The sequence below is a fragment of the Bos javanicus genome, chromosome 17, assembly GCF_032452875.1.
Source record: "Bos javanicus breed banteng chromosome 17, ARS-OSU_banteng_1.0, whole genome shotgun sequence".
NCBI lineage: Eukaryota > Metazoa > Chordata > Mammalia > Artiodactyla > Bovidae > Bos > Bos javanicus.
Window position 1 is genome coordinate 17,687,501 of NC_083884.1, and position 19,543 is coordinate 17,707,043.

The following is a 19,543-nucleotide window of genomic DNA, read 5'->3' on the forward strand; positions in this document are numbered from 1 at the left end:
AGAGTGCTTTTTGCTACTGCAATGTTTATACATGTGTATAATGAAATAGTACAGCAGGAAATAAAGTAAAAATAAAGTCTCCCTTTGGATGCCCCTCTGTCTCCCCAGCCTACCATTCATCGCTAACTGTAAACCTCTACCTAGGGGGACCGGAGGCTTCTTACTGGCCTTTCTGTTAGATGCTTCGTCTTTGCGGTCTTCCTAGAATGGGCATGTGTTTCTGCCAGAATCAATATGACCTCCTGAATAAAAAGGCTGCCTTGTTTCCAAGGACAGAAACAGGAAGCCTTTAGCTGGATCTCTGTCCTCCTCCACCCTAGTGGTTCCTGCTCGTAATTTTCCTGGCGCTATTTTCAGATGCACAAAACAGGAGGGACTGCATACTTGTCGCCTCAGTACTGGATGACTAGGATAATCTTTGGGCTTCCCAGGTGGTGCTAATGGTAAAGAACCAGCTTGCTAATGCAGCAGATGAAAGAGACACGGGTTCGATCCTTGTATTGGGAAGATTCCCCGGAGGAGGGCGTGGCAACCCACTGCAGTATTCTTGCCTGGAGAATTCCATGCACAGAGGAGCCCGGCGGGCTATGGTCTATAGGGTCGCAAAGAGTCTGACATGACTGAAGCGACTTAGCACATATGCAGGGTAATCTTGGTGAACTTGATGACCAGAAGGCAGGGGTTTACAGGACACTAAACTAGAAGTTTGGAAACCCAGAATCACATTATGATTCTTTTGACTATGATTCTGGTTAGCTGACTCGTGGAAGCCACTTACCCTCTGGGCTGTATACCATCCTCACAGGGGACAGGAGGTGATCAGACTGCCTGAATTACAGATCCTCTTCAGGTTAACACTCAATGTATTTCTTTTAAAACAGAGTATTTGTCTTTATGGTATTTATTTTAAAACAGAATATTTGTTTGTCTTTATGGGAGTTACTCCTTAAAATGCTTGTGAGTGTGGGAGTAGCGGGGGCAGAAAATGGTGCAGGGGAAGTTCTTTCTTTCTTCACCTACTCCAGTAATTGAAACGGGTTTTTTGTACCAGATATAAACACAGAGATGGTTGCCACGGAATTGGTGGGAGGTGGTCAGGTGGAGATAAATGTAAAAGAGAAGCCGAGGGTGCCCTGGGTCCAGACCACTGCCCCAGGAGATGCAGACCTAAAGTTTTTTCCCAGATTTGAGGAAGGCCTTTCTTGCCTGTATTTGCTGTGAGATGCAGCCTGCCGTGTCATTCTGTCCTTCAATTCTGCAGGCGGAACACCTAACCAGCTGCTACTGGGGCGGGAACAGCAATGCGCTGGACCGGCATGACCCCAGCCTGCCTTACCTCGAGCAGTATCGCATCGACTTGGAGCAGTTCAAGGGCATGTTTGCTCTGCTCTTTCCCTGGGCCTGCGGAACTCACTCTGACGTGCTGGCCTCCCGCTTATTCCAGTTATTAGATGAGAATGGAGACTCTCTGATCAACTTCCGAGAGTTTGTCTCGGGGCTGAGTAAGGACATGATTGCATGAGTTTGGGGGTCGGGGTGGGGAAATCGGGGGAGATGGGGGAGCACCATAATCCTCCTTGCTGCCCTCAGGACCGTAGCCCTGCTTTCCTCGGAACACAGGGCTTACAGGACAGAGGAGCACGTTTTAAGGTCTGCAAGCTGATTATAAATTTGTTTTTAGTTAATGGATATATCATATGATTAAATCATTACCTTCTACATTAGTTAGTCTCTCAGTCGTGTCCAGCTCTTTGTTACCTCATGGACTGTAGCCCGCAGGTTCCTCTGTCCAAAGCATTTCCCAGGCAAGAATACTGGAGCGGGTTGTCATGCCCTTCTTCGGGGGATCTTCCCAATCCAGGGATCAAACCTGGGTCTCCCACCTTGCTGGTGAATTCTTTACCATCTGAGCCACCAGCCCACAGATAGTCTTCAGCACTAGTTAATATACTTTATCACGGAATTTGCAAGAATACCACCTTAAACCCTAAATTCACAGACCACAATAACTTTATGAGGGAAGAAGAAATGTTTGGATATGGATAGCTTTTACTTGTCCCAACATATATTTATACTACATATGATATATTTCATAAAATTTTATGAAACATTTCATAATTTAATAAAAGACTAAAAAAAGTGAACAGCTCTGCAGTCTAGTGGAAGTCTTTTCTCTCCATTTTGTGGGGAGGAAATGTGTCCATTCCTGAGAATGCACACCCACACCGGACAAGCATCACAGGTTTCTGCCTGTCAGCCTCGCTTTCTGACCTGTTTACTGCCCTATATTCCACTGGGCTTGTTGCATTAATATTTGAGCAGAAAAGCTATGTGGTGGTCGAGCTTCACCTGACATGAGGTTATGGATGTAGCAGGCATTATGTCGGGCTGCCAGAATTAAATAGGAAAAAAATTTTAATTCTAATTGTGCTACACTCTGTGGCCTGGTCCATGCACTTGAAAGTGACATGTGCCCAAGGAAAGATGAAGGCATCAGGTATTGAGCCAACAATGATTCCAGAAAGCACCCTAAATCATAAAGAATAATGACTTGGAAGGCTTAAAGGCCAGAGGAAACTGATGGTTGTTAAAAAAACAAAGGGGAGTAGGTGAGGCAGCCTTAGATAAGTAAAAACTATTTGTAGAAAGCACTCAGACACATCATTCAAAAGGGCTGCATGGAGGAAACTAGCCTTTATTAAGCGTAGGCACCATTGTGATGCTTTAGAACTTGTACATTATCACTGAATCCAAACAGACCTTTGAGATAATAATAATATATCTGTACTTCCCCAGTGGCTCAGTGGTAAAGAATCTGCCTGCCAATGCAGGGGACACAGGAGACATGGGTTTGATCCCTGGGTCAGGAAGATCCCCTGGAGGAGGGCATGGCAACCTACTCCAGTGTTCTTGCCTGGAGAATTCCATGGACAGAGGAGCCTGGCGGGTTACAGTCCATGGGGTCACAAAGAGTCAGACACGACTGAGCAGGAGCACAGAAGCACACAATAGTGTTGATAACTAACATTGATACAGCACTACTCAGCCAGGCTTCACTCTCAGACTTTATGTGCATTTAATTTACCTAAGGCACACAGCGGCAAAGTTGGAGTTTGAACTCAAGCACCCTGGAAGCAAGAGTGTGAAGTTACTATGATGCTTTATTATCTGTGTGCTTACTATTAGTACTCTCATTTTCAGTTAAAGAGATGGTGGCTCAGAAAAGTTAAGCAACATGCTGGAATATTCATTTTTAGCAAGTCAAAATATATCTGTTATTCAACTGAAAGGCAGTTTATCCATGCTGGGCCCAGGATTCAGATAAAGTTTGTCTCAGAAGCACATCCTTTTTCATTATTCTGTGCTTAAGGACAGCAAATAGATTTTTTTTTTTTTTTTTAGGGAAGAAGGAGGTGTTGATTTTTAATTACACAAATAATACATAAATACATTCTGCTTTTTAAAAAAGTGAACAAAGAAACTTGCATGGTGGTCCAGTGGTTGAGACTCCAAGCCTCCATTGCAGGGGGTGCAGGTTCAATCACTGGGCAGGGAACTAAAATCCTATGCCATGCAACATGGCCAAAAAATAAATATATAAAAGCAATAAAATTTTTTATTTTTAATTTTTTTGTTTTTTTAATATAAATTTATTTATTTTAATCAGAGACTAATTACTTTACAATATTGTATTAGTTTTGCCATACATCAACATGAATCCGCCACAGATAAAATTTTTTAAAAGTAAGCAAAATAAAATAAAAAAGTGAAACAATCCAGACAAGACTAGAGACATTTTGACCCTCTCCTAATCTTTTCTGTTCCAAAGTAACTACTTAGTATCATTGGTATCTATCAAAAGGGAGATATTTTTTTAATGACCTTTGGACAAAATAAAGAGAAGAAAAAAAAAAAAGACAGATTCTACATGTAGAAAGGGGTCAAGGAATTTTTGCTGTAAACATCTTTGCTGCAGCCAGTTTCACTGTACAACTAAGTGGCCATAAGGCTGTTTTAACATGAGAGATAAAAATACTTAGTTGACAGTCATGACACTAGAAAAGGATAACAAGTCAGTGCTTGTAAATCCTTTGATGAGCATGGCATCTGGTCCCTTCACTTCATGGCAAATAGATGGGGAAACAGTGGAAACAGTGACAGGTTTTATTTTCTTGGGCTCCAAAATCACTGCAGATAGTGACTGCAGCCATGAAATTAAAGAACACTTGCTCCTGGGGAAAACAAGCTATGATCAACCTAGACAGCACACTAAAAAGCAGAGACATCACTTTGCCAACAAAGGTCCATCTTGTCAAGGCTATGGTTTTTCCGGTGGTCATGTGTGGATGTAAAAGTTGGACCATAAAGAAAGCTGAGTGCTGAAGAATTGAGGCTTTTGAACTGTCGTGTTGGAGAAGACTCTTGAAAGTCCCTTGGACTGCAAGGAGATCCAACCAGTCAATCCTAAAGGAAATGAACTCTGAATATTAATTGGAAGGACTGATGCTGAAGCTGAAACTCCAATACTTTGGCCACCTGATGCGAAGGACTCATTGGAAAAGACCCTGATGCTGGGAAAGATTGCAGGCAGGAGGAGAAGGGGATGACAGAGGATGAGATGGTTGGATGGCATCACTGACTTGATGGACACGAGTCTGAGTAGGCTCCAGGAGTTGGTGATGGACAGGGAGGCCTGGCATGCTGCAGTCCCTGGGGTCACTAAGAGTCAGACGTGACTGAGCAACTAAACTGAACTGAACTTGATGAGCATAGTCATCCCTCTCACTCATCAAAACTAGAAGTTTACCAAGCTATGGCAGATATAAAAGAAGTGTCTGCTAATTCACAGTGACCTTCATGAGCACTAATAATTGATTCTTAACTAATTTGGGTACGACAGCTTCTCCTCTCAGGCTGTCTTTACCAAATTTATCACACAGTATTAGACATTGATGGCAAAAGGAGAATCAAGCTCCTCCTGCCCCCTGAAAAGGAAATGATTATGTGATCCCTGATGGGTATATAAGTTTCTTGAAAATGGTGAAAACATAGTCTGGCTTAGGTTAGCTTGCTAAAGGATTTGCAAAAATTGATATCTGGTTTTCCAGTGTAATGTAACCATCAACCAGTAATTATTTTTGTCTTTTATGGCAAAATGACCTTATGGTCAATTCGTTGTGGGGTAAATCTGCTTCTGGCAAACATGTTCAGGATGAAAATACCTATGTGTAGGAAGTGACAGGAATCAATATAAATATATAATTTATTTAAGCTTAGGCAAACCCCAACAAGGCAAATACTCTTCAAAATCTTGGGAAAAGGAAAGAGAGGCTTGCAGTCCATGATAGTGAAAATAGTGGAGAAGAGTACTTAGGCTTCTTAAAATGCAGTTGAGTTATTTGAGCAAAATAAACTTCACCTAGATTTCTGGGAGGAGGCTCAGAGCTGTAGTCAGTCATGCAGGTCGATTACAGCTATGGAGATGGACAAGTCAACTAGGAAAGAGAAGTTCTGTTCAAGTCTTTAGAAACTAAGGAAAGAATTCTGGAAAAGATGGGTCAGTAATTTCAGTGTCCATCCCCAGAAAGATCCCCCCTGAAATGAGTGACCAGATGAGTCTCTATGGAGTTAGAGATAAGAGATTACTATCTGAAGGCGCAAAGTAGCTGGATCTCCTTTTTCAGTGGTATTGCTGGAAGGCAGCTTTTCTAAACAAGCTACATAGGTCACAAAGCAGCTGGTCATTGGACGTTGGAGAGTTGGAGGGAAATGGAAGCTGCTGATTCCATGACTGACTGAACCCTGCACCCAAAGCATGACAGCCAACAGAGAGTTCTCTGTATGCTGGGCTTGATGTTTGACCTCTGTGGTTGTTTCCTCATTTACAAAGTAATGATTGTCAGAACTGAAAGAAATAATTCAAGTTAAGTTCCTACAGCAGTGCCTGGCTCAGAAAGTGTTAGTTATTGTTGTCTCTACAATGATTAGGAAGCCCTCTACCTGATTCAGGCAGCGATTTATACTATCAAGGTAGAGAGGCACACTAAATGTGTCAGTTACACAAAGCTGGAAGAGACGGTCAGCATGTTGGAGGACAAAAACAAGATGGAAAAAAATAATATTAGAGGAGGGAATGATTGGTAATATAAATTGATAGGGATAAATCAGAAGCCTAACATTTTTCAAAATTGTTTATTTATTTATTTGCTTATTTTTGGCTGTGCTGGGTCTTTTGCTGCACGGGGGCCTTCCGTAGTTGGGATAAGCAGGGGCTACTCTCCTGTTTCAGAGCGTGGGCTCTAGGGCCTGTGGGCTCAGTACTTGTGGCTCAGGGACTTAGTTGCCCAGAGGCATGTGGAATCTTCCCTGACCAAGGATCAAACCCCTTTCCCCTGCATTGGCAAGCGGATGCTTAACCAGTGGACCACCAGGAAAATCTCCAAAAGTCTTACATTTTAAGAAATGATTGTAAAAGGACTGGATGTCTGCATATACATGCATACAGTGGTTGCAGCTATGCTTTCTAGAGTCAGACAAATCTGAGTTCAAATCCTGGGCCTGCCACTTGCTGTTAATAGCTTATGGCCTTGAACACATTACTTGGGTAAGCCCGGCCTTTTACATCTGTAAAGTTGGGATAATAACGGTGCCCATCTCATAGAATTCTTGGGAGAGAAAGTGAAATGCACATGGAAAGAAGTGAACAGAGGGTTTGTTGTTCCATTGCTCAGTGCCTGCAGCACGTCAGGCTTTCCTGTCCTTCACAAAGTGAATGGTTCACGAATGTCTGTCGTTATTTTCATGATTAGTATGAGTCAGTGTGCAGATGTCTTGAGGTTTAGTTGACTGTGTAGTCCAACTCCAGACTGAGGAGTATAAACAGCTGAATGCAGACTTAGGCTGTATTAGGGGAAGAGTCAGGAACAGTTCCACTCTTTTCCACAGTGGACAAAAGCCATCTGGAACTCTCTGTCCAGAGGCAGACTGATGGACGCATTAACACATAAGGTAGATGTGAGTAAAAATCAAAAAGAGTGTACAAACCATGTCATATGAGAAAGTTGAAAAAGACATAGAGAGGTGTAGCCTGGGGAATATAAATTTGCCTTGAAAAGGTAAGATGGTGGGAAACAGGACAGCTGTCCTTAAAATCTAAGGGATTGTTGCAATGAAGATGCAGTAGACCTATTCTATTGACTTTCAAGAGTCAGGAAGAGGAATAGTCCTACATCTTTTGTTGAGTCATAATCTCTGAGATCTGATAAGAACTGTGGAAATTTTCTTCCCCCAAAATGACATCGGCTTGTGAACACATTTTATGTTGTATGCAGTTCATGAACTTGATGAACCTGGGTCTGCAGGTTAAGGGTCCTGACTGAAGTAAAAACGACAGGAGCACTTTCAGTGTTTCTGGAATTCCCTGGTGGCATGAGATGCCTCTGGCTGGGATGAGCTCCCCATCTCTGACTCTGAGGATGTTCAAGCAGGTGCTGGATCCTCTCCTATGTGGATGTGGACATGGGAGGTCGGATGAGATAATCTCTGCTGTCCCTGTCAACCAGTCCAGATCCTGTGATTCCTCTTTCCCCAAATCTCATTCATCTTGAACTCTGCGCTCTGAGGATATGTATTTACAAAGTGTTTTCTGATTCCTGAAATAACTATTGACTTTAAGGGAGGAAGTAACAAGATTCTCTTTGGATTGAAACAGCGGCGATATAATGGCAGCTGTGTGCATGCTAAGTTACTCAGTCGTGTCTTACTCTTTGTGACCCTATGGACTATAGCCCACCAGGCTTCTCTGCCCATGGGATTCTCCAGGCAAAAATACTGGAGTGGGTTGCCATGCCCTCCTCCCAGAGATTTTTCCCAACCCAGGGATTGAATCTACGTCTCCTGTGGTTCCTGCATTGCAGGCTGATTCTTTACTGCTGAGCCACCGGGGAAGCCTGTAATGGCAGCTAGGTTAGGCTAAATCAAACTGAAGAACTATTTAAGAAACCAGAAGCAACTAAAAAGGATTTCTAAAATGAATAATTTGAAGCACGCTCAAACATGTATTGGTCCAGTGGTTAAGACTCCATGCTCTTAATATAGAGGGCATGGGTTCAATAGCTGGTCAGGGAACTAAGACCCCGCATGCTGCAAGGCATGGCACCAAATAAAATTAAATTTAAAAAAAAATAGGCTTTAAAAACATGTATCAAGATTATTTCTGAACTCTAGCAATCATGATATTGAGGCCCAGTCACCAGCCTTTTCTTATCAGTAGTGTTAGTCACTCAGTCATGTCCGACTCTGCAACCCCATGCATTGTAGCCCCCCAGCTCCTCTGTCCATGGAATTTTCCAGGCAAAAACACCGGAGTGGGTTGCTATTCCCTTCTCCAGGTGATCTTCTTGACCCAGGGATCAAACCCACATCTCCTACATTGGCAGGCAGATTCTTTACTGTCTGAGCCACAAGGGAAGCCCTTTGTATCAGTAACACTCATTTAATTTGTGCCAGCTGCTAATCTGCTGCTGCTACTGCTAAGTCACTTCAGTCGTGTCCGACTCTGTGCGACCCCATAGACGGCAGCCCACCAGGCTCCCCTGTCCCTGGGATTCTCCAGGCAAGAACACTGGAGTGGGTTGCCCTTTCCTTCTCCAATGCATGAAAGTGAAAAGTGAAAGTGAAGTCGCTCAGTCGTGTCTGACCCTCAGCGACCCCATGGACTGCAGCCTTCCAGGCTCCTCCGTCCATGGGATTTTCCAGGCAGGAGTACTGGAGTGGGGTGCCATTGCCTTCTCCGAGCTGCTAATCTAAGAACCTTTAATTCTCACCTTTCGTGGGTCCTGATGTCAAGACCACTGGTGAATCTTCTAATTTGTCATCCTGCCTCCTAGAGGGGAAAGTGAGATCCGGAGAGGTTCACTCTCCCAAGGGCACATGGTATCCATACAAAGACTTTGAAACCAGACATCCTCATTCCAGAGCTTTTAACACCAATCCCACACAATATCTGGGTTTCAGCTTGTAAAAGGTTGATGCTTCAAGGGGACACTAAGCCTCGGGGTGGGGCGGGGCTGTTGGGAGCACAGTACATTTCTTATTGGTATTTATGTGACTTCTAGGTGCCGCATGCCATGGGGACCTCACAGAGAAGCTCAAACTCCTGTACAAAATGCACGTCCTACCTGGTAAGTGAGCCACGCAGAGTAGCGCGTGTACCTGAGACTCTGGCCTGGCTTGATGTCTTTTGGTGTGACCTGTTTGCCTCTTCTTTGATATACAGAAATCACTCATTGATCACTAAGAACAAACTGAACAGTATTATTCACAGGAGTTCCTGAATCAGCAGGTGCTTGGTTCAGTGGTCATTCATTTGTCCAAAGTGTGAGCTGCAGTAATAGAGCAGACTTTTGCAAGAGAACGAATAAATAGCACTTGGTAACTCCTGGAATTCTGAGTCTAGGGAGAGCAGTCTTACCTCTGACAGAGACAGTGCGAAAGATGGTGAGGTTTTTGAGTTCAGGTTTAAACCGGGTTGGCCACCAGTTGGAAATATATAGCAAATACTAAAAAAGAAAGAAAGAGGAAGAGAGGGAGAGACAAAGTAGAGAGAGAGGGAGGGAGGAAGGAAGGGGGATTAGCTCTAAGGATAGAGATAGAATAAAACTATAGATTTGGGAATTATCTAAAATTCGGTTCCTTAAAGCATCATTCCATAGGATTTAGGAAAGTTTCCAAAAAAGGAAAACGTGAAGGGACCCTTTGGTTAGGGGTTGTTATAAAGGAAGATGGAGTTAGAAATGGAGGGAGCCCCTCTCCCGTAAGGTTTTTGAGGCTGTGGGTTTTCCAGGCCCCTCAATGCTGTGACTCCCCTGTGTCACTTCTTTAATAATTAAAGCACACTTTCACTGAGTCATGGCCCTGCCAATGTGAGAAGTGTCTCTCCTCTCTCTCCAGAGCCATCCTCTGATCAAGACGAGCCGGATTCTGCTTTTGAAGCGACTCAGTACTTCTTTGAAGACATCACCCCAGAATGCACACATGGTAAGTGACTTTTTCTCATCAGGCCCACTCTGTTTTTGTTCTACAGAGCCCTCTGTTGTTGGAAACCAAGTTGCCCCTAAAGCTAGGCAGCCAAGGAAGTATATGAATACAGTTGCCTACTATGCTGTTTTCTTTTCAGATTTTTGAACTTGAGTAACTACTGAGGTCAGGAATATCCCCTGTCCCCTGGAGAAGGGCATGGCAGCCCACTCCAGTATTCTTGCCTGGAGAATCCCCATGGACAGATGAGCCTGGTGGGCTACAGTCCATAGCATTGCAAAGAGTCAGATACAACTGAAGTGACTTAGCATGCATGCAGCTGCTGGAGAGTGGGTACTTTAGCCCATCAAAAGGACCATGTATGACCGGGACTTCCCCTGGTAGTCCAGTGGCTAAGACTTTGTGCTCCCAAGAAGAGGGCATGGGTTCAATCCCTGGTCAGGGAACTCAGTCCTATATGCCACAACTAAAGATCCTTCATGCTATAACTAAGACCCAATTGCAGCCAAATAAACAAATAAAAGAAAAAGCATGACCTGTAGTCAGATATGCTGCTCTGGAACAGATGTCAGCAAACTTTGGACCAAATCTGGCCCACCACCTCTTTGTATGGCCTGTGATAATATAAAATGTATATTAAAAAATTAAAATAATAGAAAATGTAAATGTTACTGCCTATAAATAAAGTTGTATTGGAACACAGCCAGGAACACGGCCAAGCTCATTCAATTATATATTGCCTATGGCTGTTCTCACACTGCAGTGATAGAATTGCCTCAGATATTTGCCATCTGGCCCTTTACAGAGAAAGTTTGCCGACCCCTGCTCTGTGTGGTTGTTAGGTCAACCCAGACATGATCTGGCTCATTGGGAATACCTCCAGATTAATATGTGAACTTGTTCTGTTTTGCCATGTGTGAATCTCAGCAGCATCTTTCCACTTGCTGCTGCCATGCATTATTTACTTCATCATTATGGCAGCTTCCTGACTTCACCTGTTCAAAAATCAGTGTGAGTTGTTCCTGGGTCCTTTTGCCTCTTAAATCTTACAGTCCCTAAGTGAGCACAGCTCAGACCTGCTTTTAAACTGTGAGCACCTAAGTGATTGAGTGGAGAGGAGTGAGAGGCAGACGCAGTCTTCTTATTGACATACGTGTTTCAGGCAGGAGCTCTGGTCAGGATGCTAGCTCTGTCTAGCAGCTTCGTGTATCTGGGAGCCTCAGGGTCCTTGTGGGAACATGGGAGATGAGAGCTGTCACCTTGGGTACAGTAAGGATTTAGTGAGATAATGTAGTAAGCCTTCCAGCATAGTGCTTTATCCAACTATATTCTTCACATTGCTAGCAATCAACCCTACCTAGAGGTGTTTCTGTTTTCTCTTACACGTGCTAATAAACCTGTGGGTTTATCATGTAACATCCTCCTCCTTTTCTTTCTAACTCTTCTGGCAGTGGTTGGATTGGAGAGCAGAAACAAACACAGCGCAGATGATGGCTTTGTTGAGGAGTGAGAGGCAGACGCAGTCTTCTTATTGACATACGTGTTTCAGGCAGGAGCTCTGGTCAGGATGCTAGCTCTGTCTAGCAGCTTCGTGTATCTGGGAGCCTCAGGGTCCTTGTGGGAACATGGGAGATGAGAGCTGTCACCTTGGGTACAGTAAGGATTTAGTGAGATAATGTAGTAAGCCTTCCAGCATAGTGCTTTATCCAACTATATTCTTCACATTGCTAGCAATCAACCCTACCTAGAGGTGTTTCTGTTTTCTTTTACATGTGCTAATAAACCTGTGGGTTTATCATGTAACATCCTCCTTCTTTTCTTTCTAACTCTTCTGGCAGTGGTTGGATTGGAGAGCAGAAACAAACACAGCGCAGATGATGGCTTTGTTACAGTGAGTTTAAAGCCGGACAGAGGTACAGACTTCCTCTTCTCTGTGTTGGCCTTACTGCCGGTTCAACAGTTGCTTCTTGACCTTTGAACACTAATTTCTTGGTATTTGGATTTTAGGGAAGAGGGCGAATTCTCAAGAAAATCGTAATTATCTGAGACTCTGGACTCCAGAAAATAAATCCAAGGCAAAGAATGCAAAGGATTTACCAAAATTGAATCAGGTGAGTGCTCAACAGCACAATTCATTCATTTTAAACCTTGAAGCTCTGTTTTCAGTCATAGATAAATGTAGAATAAGTATCCCTCAAAGCTAATGGTAACTTGGAGCACGTATTTAGTACCTGTTTGAATGTATTTTGTCCATGCCTTTGTGCATTTAAAGTATGCTCTGTTATGAGGACATGACCACCTCAGAAAATGGGAACCACAAAATATTGTGGTATTTTGAGAGCACATGCATTCTCATCCCAATCATTAAAAATACCCTCAGAGGAAAGGGAACCCTCCTACACTGTTGGCGAGAATGTAAATTGGTACAGCCACTAGGGAGAACAGTATGGAGGTTCCTGAAAAAAATTAAAAATAGAACTACCATACGACCCTGCAATCCCATTCCTGGGCATATATCCAGGGGAAAACATTATCCATAAGGATATGTGCACCACACCAGTGTTCATTGCAGCACTGTTTACAGTAGCCAAGACATGGAAGCCACCTCAATGTCCATCAACATAGGGATGGGTAAAGAAGATGTAATACCTTTATACGATGGAATATTGCCCAGCCATTAAAAAGAATGAAATAATGCCATTTGCACTAACATGGATGGACCTGGAGGTTGTCATCCTGAGTGAAGAAAGTCAGACAGAGAAGGAGAAATATCATAAGACATGCCTTATATGTCATTTCTAAAAAGAAACGACACAAATGTACTTACTTACAGAACAGAAAGAGACTCACAGACTGAGAAAACAAACTTACGGTTGCCGGGGTGGCGGGGGCAGGAGGTGGGCGGGATAGTTAGGGAGTTTGGGATGGTCTTGTACGCGCTGCTATATTTAAAATTGATTATCGACAAGGACCTACTGTATAGCACATGGAACTCTGCTCAGTGTTTTGTGACAGCTTGGGTGGGAGGGTAGGGGAGAATGGATTCATGTACATGTATGGTTGAGTCCCTTTGCTGTTCACCCGAAACTATCACAATGTTGTTAATCAGCTATACCCTAAAACCAAAAAAAAAAAAAATTAAAAAAAAAACAAAAAACCCTCAGAGGGACTTCCCAGACAGTCCACGTAGGAAGACTCTGTGCTTCCTATGCAGAGGACACAGATTGAATCCCTGGTAGGGGAACTAAGACCCATAAGCCTCATGGTGTGCCAAAAAACATTTTAAAATACCATTAGATATTCAAAAGACAAGCTCATGCCGTTTTCAAACCACTGTACTCAGCTATAAATAGGTGTCTGACTTTTTTCCCTTAAACAGCTGAAATATAATGAGGAAGATAAAACCATGTAAATAATTTAAAATACAGGATGAGAATGCTTTTTATTAACAGAGGAAGAGATAAATTATCTGGGTGGAGGTAGAAAACATGACTTCTGGCCAGAGAAACCAGCAGATGTGTCATGGGAGAGAGGATTTGAGCTGAACTTGGAAAACTTGGGCCGAATGCTGAAGCGTATAGGCATGAAATAAGACGAGGTCTACGATTTACTTACAAGTCAGCAAGAAAGGATAAAGGAGTTAATTAAACATTTGTATAACAAAGGAACCACTAATAAAGAGACCTGTAGTCCTGACCAAGAGGAAATCCATTTGCATCTCCATTTGCAGGTTCAAATCCTGCTTGACTACAGTCATAAAACTACTGGTAAAGAGCCCACACGCCAATGCAGGAGACACAGGAGATGCAGATTCAATCCCTGGGTCAGGAAGAACTCCTGGAGGAGGAAATGGTAACCCACTCCAGAATTCTTGCCTGGAGAATCCCATGGGACAGAGGAGCCTGGCAGGCTACAGTCCATAGGGTTGCAAAGAGTCAGACATGACTGAAGCGACTTAGCACACACACAGTAAAGAGACTAAATCCACCATCCATCTCTTTAAATCTGCACATCCATCCACCCCACAATAGGACTTTTCTGGGATTTTGCAGGAGTCCTGATATTAAATGGCTTTGCAGTCCACTTGGGTCCTGGCTCTATACTCCCTATGACATGGTCATGGTCTTGTGTTTTCCCCGATCACTTTTCAGGGGCAATTTATCGAGCTTTGTAAGACGATGTACAACATGTTCAGCGAGGACCCCAACGAGCAGGAGCTGTACCACGCCACGGCCGCGGTGACCAGCCTCCTGCTGGAGATTGGGGAAGTGGGCAAGCTCTTCGCTCCCCAGCCTGCCAAGGAGGGCGGGGGCGGGGGCAGCGGGCCGGCCGGCCACCAGGGCCTCCCCGGCAGCGTGCTCTTCCCCAAGAAGGGGCCGAGCCAGCCTTACGTGCCCGAAGCTGTGGAGCCCCTCCCGGCCAGCTTGGCCGGGGCCAGTGAGGAGCACTCCCTGGGCGGACAGATGGAGGACATCAAGCTGGAGGATTCCTCACCCCGGGACCACGGGGCCTGCTCCTCCATGCTCATCTCCGACGACGATACCAAGGACGACAGCTCCATGTCCTCCTACTCGGTGCTGAGTGCCGGCTCCCACGAGGAGGACAAGCTGCACTGCGAAGACATTGGCGAGGACACGGTCCTGGTGCGCAGCGGCCAAGGCACCGCGGCGCTGCCCCGAAGCACCAGCCTGGACCGGGACTGGGCCATCACCTTCGAACAGTTCCTGGCCTCTCTCCTGACCGAGCCGGCCCTGGTGAAGTACTTCGACAAGCCCGTGTGCATGATGGCCAGGATCACCAGTGCAAAAAACATCCGGATGATGGGCAAGCCCCTCACCTCCATCAGTGACTATGAGATCTCAGCCTTGTCGGGCTGAATCCGGCACCTTCTCTGGGGGGCGGGGGGCGGGGTCTTTTTTTATGTTCTGTGTTGGGGCTTCAGTCTTCCTTTTAAATTAAATATTTATTAGTACCCGGCTTGAAGCCTAGTGTTTTCATAATATAATACAATGAAAAGCTGTTGGAGAAATACTTAAACACCTCCATGTAGGTACAGTTCCGCTCTCGTTGGGGGGAGGGGGATTTACCAGAATGCAGTGAATTCCAAAAAAAAAAAAAGATGACTCTGTCCGTGATATGTGTGTATTTATAACTTCTTAATCTTGCTGATGAGCTGTATACATAGTGCTGTTTAAACGCTAAATAAGGCAGCAGCTGTTGTGTATTCGGGCTTTTTGAATAAAATTAGAGCTGTAAGGAAAGTGAAATGCCACAGAGAGAGAGAATGTTCTTAAATGGCATAGGCATTGTCAGCTGGGGTAAATTCTGTACCACTTTAAGGGAGCATTAAAGCTATTTTTTAAGATTTGAAATATATTTCATAAAAGTCCTCTATTCAAAAAGCATATTCTGCAGGCATTCCCATTTGAGGTTCTAAGCAGTTAGGAAAGTATATGTGATTTTTATGTGATGCCAGAATAACACCTCTGTTTGATCAGTTTGGGCAAATACCAGACCAAATTGCATTGAAAAATTGATGATTTAAGTCAGCTGGCCGGAATTCGGGGGGAAATGAACAGTCTTTTGTGACAGAGAATCTGAAAGTGGCAACAAAAATGATAAGAGGGCTCAGAATTGGGGGGGTGGGGTGGGGTGGGGGCAGAGTGAAAGTACTGATGCTTCTTATACTGAATTTTCAGCTTCTTGTTACTCATTGCAAATACAGCAAAAAATAAAACGATAAACTTTACCATTTCTGTGCTCTCCATAGGTTCAAGAAATCATACCATGTATCACATATGACCATCTTTTCCAGTTAAGTCAATGTAGAGATAATGTAAAATGAAAAAAACTCTGCAAGATCACGTAACTGAATGTGTAAAGCGGAACTTGACACTTTATATAAGAGAATAGTATGCTCTATTTACTGAATGGACTTGGAAATGAAAACTGTCGCACCTGCACTTTGTATTTTCGCTTCTTTTTTTATTACTGTTACGGTTTTGTCTTTTACAGATGTTGGAGTTTTTTTCTTCTTATTGTTGAATTCATAATCATGGTCACATTTTCTTTGCATATTCAGAATATTCCTTCCAATACATTCCCTTATTTTAGAATCCATTGTGTCCTTATTTTTAGCTGTTGCTGCTGTTTTTAATTTTGTTTACAGAATGATTTTTTTAAACTGTCCAATGATGTAGTGTTAACCTCAAATAGGATAAATGTGAACAAATAAAATACATGGATACTCAAATGTGGCTTTTATCTCAGTACTTCAGTTCCTGTCTATGGTGATAACATTATTCTTTTGAACACTTTGCAGGGGAAATTATGTTCGACAACCATTTTGGCTAAGGAAACAAATTTTTATAGGCAAATATTTTGAGATAAGAAATACAGTTTGGGGAATTCCCTGGTGGTCCAGTGGTTGAGCCTTGGTGCCCACTGTGGGGGCACAGGTTCAATCCCTGGTGTGGGCACTAAGATCCTGCAAGCTGCACAGAATGGCCAAAAAAAGAAAGAAAAGAAATACACTGTGTAGTGGTGTGCACATGAATGTAAAATAAGGAAGAGAATCACTGTTGGTCATCTAACTTTCTAACTCATCCTACATAAGTGATGAAAGGGTGAAAATCCCTCTGTAACACCATTTGGTATGTATTTCACTGAGTAGTCATTTGATTTGACTCTTAGGTTGTTATACATTATTCTGTCTATCACCTAAAGATGCCTCGGGAAATACGTTTGTAAAGTCTGATACTCTTACCTCCAAAAATCAAAGATGAGTATCAGAGGGAAATGAGCATGTGTTTAAACCCTAGATAAGTGAGTTTACTAGGGTTTTGCCAAGAGAATGCACTGGTCATAGCAAACACCCTCTTCCAGCAACACAAGAGAAGACTCTACACATGGATTTCACTAGATGGTCAATACCAAAATCAAATCGATTATATTCTTTGCAGCCAAGATGGAGAAGTTCTATACAGTCGGGGGAAAAAAAGTCCGGGAGCTGACTGTGGCACAGACCGTGAACTCCTTATTGCCAAATTCAGACTTAAATTGAAGAAAGTAGGGAAAACCACTAGACCATTCAAGGTATGACCTAAATCAAATCCCTTACGATTATACAGTGGAAGTGACAAATAGATTCAAGGGATTAGGTCTGATAGAGTGCCTGAAGAACTATGGGCAGAGGTTCGTAACACTGTACAGGAGGCAGGGATCAAGACCATCCCCAAGGAAATGAAATGCAAAAAGGCAAAATAGTTGTCTCAGGAGGCCTTACAAATAGCTGTGAATAGAAGAGAAGAGAAAGGCAAAGGAGAAAAGGAAAGATATACCCATTTGAATGCAGAGTTCCAAAGAATAGCAAGGAGAGATAAAGCCTTCCTCAGTGATCAATGCAAAGAAATAGAGGAAAACAATAGAATGGGAAAGACTAGAGATCTCTTCAAGAAAATTAGAGATACTAAAGGAATATTTCATGCAAAGATGGGCACAATAAAGGACAGAAGTGGTATGGACCTAACAGAAGCAGTAGATATTAAGAAGAGGTGGCAGGAATACACAGAAAAACTATACAAAAAAGATCTTTATGACCCAGATAATCACAATGATGTGATCACCAACCTAGAGCCAGATATCCTGGAATGCGAAGTCAGGTGGGCCTTAGGAAGCATCACTATGAACAAAGCTAGTGGAGGTGATGGAATTCCAGTTGAATTATTTAAAATCCTAAAAGATAATTCTGTGAAAGTGCTGCACTCAATATGCCAGCAAATTTGGAAAACGCAGCAGTGGCCACAGGACTGGAAAAGGTCACTTTTTTTTTTTTAGTTTGAATGGCAATTTTTATTTTATTTTTTAATTAATTAATTTATTTATTTTGCTTTACAATAAAGACAATGCCAAACACTGCTCAAACTAGCACACAATTGTATTCATCTTACATGCTAATAAAGTAATACTCAAAATTCTCCAAGCTAGGCTTCAACAGTATGTGAACTGTGAAATTCCAGATGTTCAAGCTGGTTTTAGAAAAGGCAAAGGAACCAAAGATCAAATTGCCAACATCTGCTGGATCATCAAAAAAGCAAGAGAGTTCCAGAAAAACATCTATTTCTGCTTTATTGACTATGCCAAAGCCTTTGACTGTGTGAATCACAACAAATTCTTAAAGAGATGGGAATACCAGACCACCTGACTTTCCTCTTGAGAAACCTGTATGCAGGTCAAGAAGCAACAGTTAGAACTGGACATGGAACAACAGACTGGTTCCAAATCGGGAAAGGAGTACATCAAGGCTGTTTATTATCACCCTGCCCATTTAACTTATATGCAGAGTACATCATGAGAAATGCTGGGTTGGATGAAGCACAAGCTGGAATCAAGATTGCTGGGAGAAATATCAACAACCTCAGATATGCAGATGACACCACCCTTATGGCAGACAGTGAAGAGGAACTAAAAAGCCTCTTGATGAAAGTGAAAGAGGAGAGTGAAAAAGTTGGCTTGAGGCTCAACATGCAGAAAACTAAGATCATGGCATCTGGTCCCCTCACTTCATGGCTAATAGATGGGGAAACAGTGGAAACAGTGGCAGACTTTATTTTTCTGGGCTCCAAAATCACTGCAGATGGTGACTGCAGCCATGAAATTAAAAGACGCTTGCTCCTTGAAAGAAAAGTTATGACCAACCTAGACAACGTATTCAAAAGCCAGAAACATTGTTTTGCCAACAAAGGTCTGTCTAATCAAAGCTATGGTTTTTCCAGTAGTCATGTATGGATGTGAGAGTTGGACTGTGAAGAAAGCTGAGTGTCGAAGAATTGATGCTTTTGAACTGTCATGTTGGAGAAGACTCTTGAGGGCCCCTTGGACTGCAAGGAGATCCAACTAGTCCCATCCTAAAGGAAATCAGTCCTGAATATTCATTGGAAGGACTGATGCTAAAGCTGAAACTCCAATACTTTGGCCACCTGATGTGAAGAACTGACTCATTTGCAAAGACCCTGATGCTGGGAAAGATTGAAGGCAAGAGGAGAAGGGGACGACAGAGAATGAGATGGCTGGATGGCATCACCGACTCAATGGACATGAGTTTGAGTAACTCCGGGAGTTGGTGACGGACAGGGAGGCCTGGCATGCTGCAGTCCATGGCGTTGTAAAGATTCGGACACAACTGAGCAACTGAACTAAGTGAGAGGAGCCAGACTTTTCCATTATCATTGAGAACAGAATTATACATCACCCTGAAAACATGTTTCTCTTGATGCTCTGTTGTAATACTGTCCTTATTTGTTCAAACAGCTCACAATGGTTTTATCCCAGCGTCAATATATTTTACAATGGCAATTTCTAGTCTGTTTGCTTCTAAAGGCTACACGTGGAGGAGCCCTGAGCCTTTGAGTTGATTATTGCCAGTTCAACCTATGAGTCCATCTTGTTAACGTCTTCCTTCTCTGGCCTCCAGAAGGCAAACAGGGCATTTCAAACAGCATTAAAC

At 43.1% G+C, this 19,543-nt stretch overlaps 1 protein-coding gene across 1 annotated transcript in view; it reads left to right on the plus strand.

The window, feature by feature from the left end:
* Positions 1-16,291, plus strand: part of TBC1D9 (TBC1 domain family member 9) — a 129,064-nt gene extending 112,773 nt beyond the window's left edge. The window contains exons 16-21 of the mRNA XM_061384130.1: positions 1,262-1,502; positions 9,117-9,182; positions 9,952-10,038; positions 11,877-11,951; positions 12,046-12,149; positions 14,190-16,291. Of these exons, the coding sequence (XP_061240114.1) occupies positions 1,262-1,502; positions 9,117-9,182; positions 9,952-10,038; positions 11,877-11,951; positions 12,046-12,149; positions 14,190-14,915 (1,299 nt within the window). The 3' untranslated portion in view covers positions 14,916-16,291. The remainder of the gene's footprint in view (positions 1-1,261; positions 1,503-9,116; positions 9,183-9,951; positions 10,039-11,876; positions 11,952-12,045; positions 12,150-14,189) is intronic.
* Positions 16,292-19,543: the final 3,252 nt, after the last annotated feature.